The 5,971-nt window shown below is 54.6% G+C and overlaps 1 protein-coding gene across 1 annotated transcript in view; it reads right to left on the minus strand.

Annotated features, from left to right (window-relative positions):
- The window catches only part of LOC106806275 (centrosome-associated protein 350-like), a 29,565-nt gene extending 24,545 nt beyond the window's left edge, over nt 1-5,020 (minus strand). Inside the window, exons 1-3 of the mRNA XM_014808153.1 lie at nt 2,626-5,020; nt 2,165-2,319; nt 1,022-1,229 (exon numbers count right to left, since the gene is read on the minus strand). Of these exons, the coding sequence (XP_014663639.1) occupies nt 1,022-1,229; nt 2,165-2,319; nt 2,626-5,020 (2,758 nt within the window). The remainder of the gene's footprint in view (nt 1-1,021; nt 1,230-2,164; nt 2,320-2,625) is intronic.
- Nucleotides 5,021-5,971: the final 951 nt, after the last annotated feature.

The raw sequence follows: 5,971 nt of genomic DNA on the forward strand, positions 1-5,971 counted from the left end.
CAGTCAAATTACTGTAACAAAGAATCTAAAACACAATATTAGATGTATATATTTATGATTGTAGAGTTGTTGACCAGTTAGACGAAATAAACGTAAGAGGACGTTGTCATCTCTCCCATAGGAGTAACAACTGCATGCAATTTGAAACATGTGGGTCAAACAGTTCTTGAGTTATCGTTGACCGTAGGCAGACATTGAAATGCATAGTGAAATTGCCAAAATCTACCTAATTTGCATAATTAAAAAAATAATTAAAAACCTGTGTGATATGTTTTGGGGCCAGTCCTCATTCATTCACATACCAAAAATGAGCAAAACCCATTGAACCTGAACTGACTTGTGGCCATTTCCATTTTTGCCAAAAAGTGGACGTGGCTCGAATGTAGGTCAACTGGCATGCTCCAGAATAGGACGTTCAAACCTCTCCCATAAGAGTAACAACTATATGCAATTTGAAACATGTGAGTCAAACGGTTCTTGCATTATCGTTGACCGTAGCCAAATGTTGACGGACAGACGGACGAACGGACGACACCCCCATGGCAATTGAATAGCTCATCTTGACGATGTCAACTGGTCAAGGCGAGCTAAAAATCGACGATCCGTCTCGAAACAACAACGAACTTGAGAGGAGGTTGATCGATGCAGTGCGACGGGAGATCACCGTGACACATTTAAGGGAAAAATTATCTATCTGAGAGCTGTGACAAGCTGTACGCTCTCGTGCATATTGTTGCTACGTTGTTGAACCTCCCACATATTTATACGTGTTGGAAAACTTTCACCCAGAATTTTATATATATCCCAGATAGACACATGTGCAATCAGTCGGTACACAATTAGTGAAGCAAACACTGTGAAGCTCGTACATGCATTCACACCCTGTTACGACCATTCCCAAGCAGCACGCGGTACATGCGTTCGATACCAGAAAAAATCTGCAGCACGACAGATTCTTCGCGACGCGAAAACCGGGTCGTGGCGGCGATGAATCGGCCGACGTTCGCGCGTACGTACGTACCGTCGGCGTGCAGGTACGTGTTGCCCAGCTCACTCGTCACCAGGTTGATGACGCTGTAGGGATCAGGCTGCGGCCGCGCCCACGCGTCGCCGAGCATCCGCGCCACGGCGTCCGTCGCTCCTGCGGGCCGCGCATACAGCTCGCCGTTGACGCGCGGTGGCAGCGACGACGACGATGCGGCGTGAGGGTCCCAGCTTCCGCCTCCCGCCTGCACACAAGAATTTATAAATGCTCAGCGAAATTCCATTTGGACGCATGTGCAAAAATAAGCGAAAAAGCGTTACCTGCTTAAAGCCATAATTTCGAAATTTGTCTAGTGTTTTCCCCACTTTTACGATACCTACCATTATTGCTTGAGTAACAGCAACTGTCTAGAGTAACGATAAAATGTATTAGAACCTTCGTATCCACCAAAACGTGCAAGTTTCAAACTCGTTCGATTACCACCCCCTTTTCTTGTAATCTTAGACCGGTAAGTAGCGTCAGCTATCGTCCATAGACTTACACGTCTCTCACACAATCTCGTTTGCAAATTACAACTACAAGTTGACACATTTAACCAATCTCGCCACACGATGATATTTTCATTGTGTTACGATGTGTTCATATCCAATTTTCTATGCTATAAGTATAACTCCATAAAATCTTAGTGTCTTTCAAGTTAGTGTAATCAGTCATATATCAGCTGTGAGGTGAAACTATATTTCACTATATATTTTTTCGGATTGAGCATTTCTGAGCAATAATCTTGCAAATATTCCTTTAAGTGACAAATTCGAAAACCTACAGAAAATCCCCCATCTCAAATACACGCACGAGTGGTGAGGAAAAAAGCATGGGAAAACTTATATGAATGCCAGGACGAGTTGAACCGATGAACCCTTGTTCAAATTGTGGGAAAAATTCAGATGTGCTTGTATGAAGAGTAGGTAGGCTATACACACTCATGTATACACACTTGTGATCAGAAATGGTAAATGCCTCACTGCCTAGCAGCATGAATAATGCAAATACGCCCCCCCCTCCTCTCTGCATCCGCATGGACGCATGCACCACATCACTGCGCAACCCATCTTATTAATTAGCGGGTGCATCCCCACTCGTTAATTAAAGCTTCGTCGCGTCGTAGCGGGGCTTGCTCACCTGAGGTTTGAGGTGAGGCACTGCGTAGGAGTGTGAGAGCTGGGTGGTGCCGGCCACCGCCCCTCCACCGAATGCCTGATCTCTCCTACGCAATTCCCGCTTTCTCTCCTTGCGTTCCTTCGCGGCTCGGGCGTGCCGCCTCACGCTGCGAACGCCTGAATAAAACAAGAACGAGTGTGCGTGATGTGCAGGTGCATGGGTTTAATGTGGGTGGGTGCTGTGGTATGTGCATGCGTGACCATGCGCATGTGTTTACATGTGAGCGTGCTTTGTCTATGTGTGCGCGCACGAATGCGTACGTACCTGTATCGGTGCACGCAAAGGTGTGCAAGCGTACTTAAGCTGCTATAAGTTAGTTAGGGACTGAAATCGATGCACGTGCCGCATGTACGAACGCGCGCTTAGCTTATGATGCGGTCGGCCTTGCCGTGAAACAAGAGAACACTCCAGCTCAGTCTTACCTGGAATCTCGTCCGTGGCATCCTCGCCTCTCCCTCCAGCCACCTGCGCAGCCTCCGTAGCGACCGTATCACACGGCAACCGCACCCTCGTCACGAGCTGCTGCATCTCCTCATTCAGCCGCACCTGCAGCGACTTCGCCGACGCCAGCACTGCCGCCATCTTCTCCTGCCGCTCGACCGTCCGCAGCCTCCCACCAGGGGGCGCCACGTCGGCGTCACGCAGGAAGCCGACGACGTCGGACATCGCCGGTGCCTCGTCGCCGGCAGCGACCACGTGCGGAATCCTCGTGATGCCGTCCAGCAGCTCGAGCGGCGTCTGGATGCCAACCTCCATTGCCGTGGCAACGGCGGAGTCGGCGAGCGGCGCACAGACGGCGGACTCGTCACTGTCGTCCAGGACGCCCGCCGTCCTCCTAGAGGCTCCGCATCCTCCTGCATCCTCCTCCATCTCCAGTCCCTCGCCGACCAGCGTGGCTTCGCCGTCTCTCAGCGTCGACTCGTCGTCGCTCCCTCGACCGTCGTCGACCGGCGGGGGCGGGGCGGCGGCGGTCGCGGGCGGGGGTCGCGGCGGACGGCGCGCGCTAGCCCTCGCCGCGCTCCGCTGCCGCCGCGCGAGCTCCTGCAGCTTGGCCTTGCGGTCGCGCGCCGACACCGACCGCTGCTGCCGGTCCTCGAGCAGCCGCGAGCACCTGTCCGCGCGCTTCCTCGCCATGTAGCGGCGCACCTTCTCGGCGTCGTAGTGCCGCACCTTCTCCGCTGGCGGCTCGCGCTCCTCGGGCACCTTCACGGCCTTCCTCTTTTTCGAACGCGCGCGCGGCTTCGCAGCCGGCTTCCTCTCCGTCGCCACGGCTTCTCCGTCGTCCGCCTCCGCGACGAATCTCATGTTAATGTCGTCGAGGAGGGCTCTCGCTGTCTCTGTGAAGTGGTCAGGGGGAGGGTCGGTATCGGTGTGAGGGTCAGCATTCAGGGAAGTGTCGGAGCTGGAGACTTTCTCTGGCTGATCGTCGGAGGGCTTCTTTCGCGCGGGTTTATCGCCGTGGGGTCTCTCGTTCGTTGGTTCGTCGTCGGATTTGTCGTTGTCGCTGGTTAAGCTGTGTGGCTTCACGTCGGATGGGTCACTGTCGCTGACCGCTGCGGCCGCCGCAAATCGATTCCTCGTTCGCGTCCCGCCATCATTATCATCGTCCGATCCCTTTGTCAGCGGCTGATTCTTCGCGGACTTCTTCTTTGGGCTTGCTCGCGGCGAGGGCCCGAGCTCACGCAGGATCGCACGCTGCCCGAGTCGCCACGACGACGGCGTGATGAGACTCAGCTTCGGGGCGGCTGGCCGCTCAGCGACAACAGGCGGCGCCACCTTGCGGCTGGGCAGCGCCTGCGACCGTGCAGCCTTGCCGTAGCGCGCTGCTGGGAACGTCGACTTTGTGCACGCGAGACTGCGAGCGATCTCCACTCCCATCGGGCCATGCTCGGATCGAGTCGCCGTCGCCGTGACGACCACGTGACCTCCGACGTCGCTGAATCCGCGGTAGGACGGCGCCTGGCCGAGTCTGACCACCTTGCGGACGGACAGCCGCGCGTACGTCGGCTCGTCGTCATGGCGAGGCACCAGCGCTCGCTCCTCCGACGGTGCGCCGTCGTCCGACGACAGCGGCGTTGCATCGGAGTCGGTCGGCGTGGCGACGGCGGTCGCCTGGGCGACGGCGCGTCGAGCCGCGCGCGCCTCGTCCAGCCGCACCTCCTCACGCTGCTGCCGCTCCTGCTGCTGCTCGCGGATGCGCCGCTTCAGCCGCGCTAGCTTCTTCTCATCCAGCCGCCGCTCGACGACCAGACTCGCTCCTCCTCCTCCGTCGTCATGGCGACGCGCGAGCGACGACGGCACGCGCCACGTCGGCGATAACTCGCCTCGCCTCACCCAGTTGTTGACGGAGAGCCCCGCGGGCAGGCTGCCCCCGCTCGTCTCAACAAGCCGCGCGGAACTGCCACCAGGGGACGTCGAGGGACGGCCGCTGGACGAGCGGTCGGCATATCGCGTCGCGGCGATTCTGTCGCCGAGAGCGCTGCGAGCGAGCCGCCGCACGGCCGCGTAGCTCTCCGACGTGTCGCTGTCAGCGTCCTCCAGGGGGCGCTCGGCGGCGGCGTTGAGCGAGGCGTCGCTGAACGTGACGCTGCGGCGCGCGCGCGGCGACGCGTAGTTGTTGTAGCGGTACAGCGAGTGCGCCTTGCGCGGCACGGGGTCGTTGAGCACGCTGTAGTCGACCTCGCGCGTGCCACTAGAGGGCGCCGACTCGCTGTCGTCGTCGTCGTCGCTCGTCGGCGCCGCGGCGGGGACGTCGCGCTGCGCCAGCCGGTAGACTTTCACGATCGGATCGACCACTAGGTGGCGCTGACCGGTCATGGTGCCCGCCCGCCGCGCGACGCCGTCTCTCTCATTTGTGGTAGCCGAGGACAGGGATGCTATGCCTGCTGGGGAGAGAGACAAGAAACGGCTTACAGAGGACGAAGGCAATGGTGAGGGGACACACCTCTACAACCTACGAGTTTTCAGTCCGTTATATTATTGTTATATCATATTATTGTAATATATTTGAATCTTGTCATCTCGGATGCGTCCGCCGAGTAGTAGTAGTAGTAGTAGTAATATATTTGTGTATATATATCATTATTGTTATATCTTTTGTCCCAACCTGACAAAGAATTTCGGTATTGCTGTTGCAGAGCAAAGCGCTACCTACACCTGTTATCTCCACTGTAGGGATAACCTTGCTGCGATTACACTATGATGGAGGTTAGATGCTGTCACGTGATTTTCATAGGAATCACTTGATTGGTCGACTTGGAAAGGGGACATACAGCAGCCATATTGTGGAAGGATGGCGTTGATGATTGTTGTGTTTTTAAATCGGCTTAATCCTCAGTTGTAAAGCTTTGGTTAATGTGCTGCAACATTGAATTGAGTTTATGACATTTTTATAAAGATATACTTCGTCGCACACTGTCGGTCCAAGTACGCATGCACTCCAAGTGGCCCGTATGATTTGTAACTGTTTGTTTTATATGAAATTCTCATCGTTTAGGTTACGGCAACTATGTTAAATAATAGTTAGCAGCAAAGTCACACATGTCAAAATTGTTTAGTTCGTTATAATGACAGTTATTTATGTTTGTATTCCTTTTTAGTTCACCGAATGCACTCAACACATTCGCGTAAAAAATAAAGCTACAACTAGTCAACCCTATATCTGCTATGTTGGCGTAAACATGCTTACTATCCGTATCTGCACATCCAGACATCCGTTGTCAGAAAATAAAATGAACTATTGAGTTGGAATGCTGAGGCATACCGGTT

The sequence above is a fragment of the Priapulus caudatus genome, unplaced genomic scaffold, assembly GCF_000485595.1.
Source record: "Priapulus caudatus unplaced genomic scaffold, Priapulus_caudatus-5.0.1 Scaffold151, whole genome shotgun sequence".
Classification (NCBI taxonomy): Eukaryota; Metazoa; Priapulida; class Priapulimorpha; order Priapulimorphida; family Priapulidae; genus Priapulus; species Priapulus caudatus.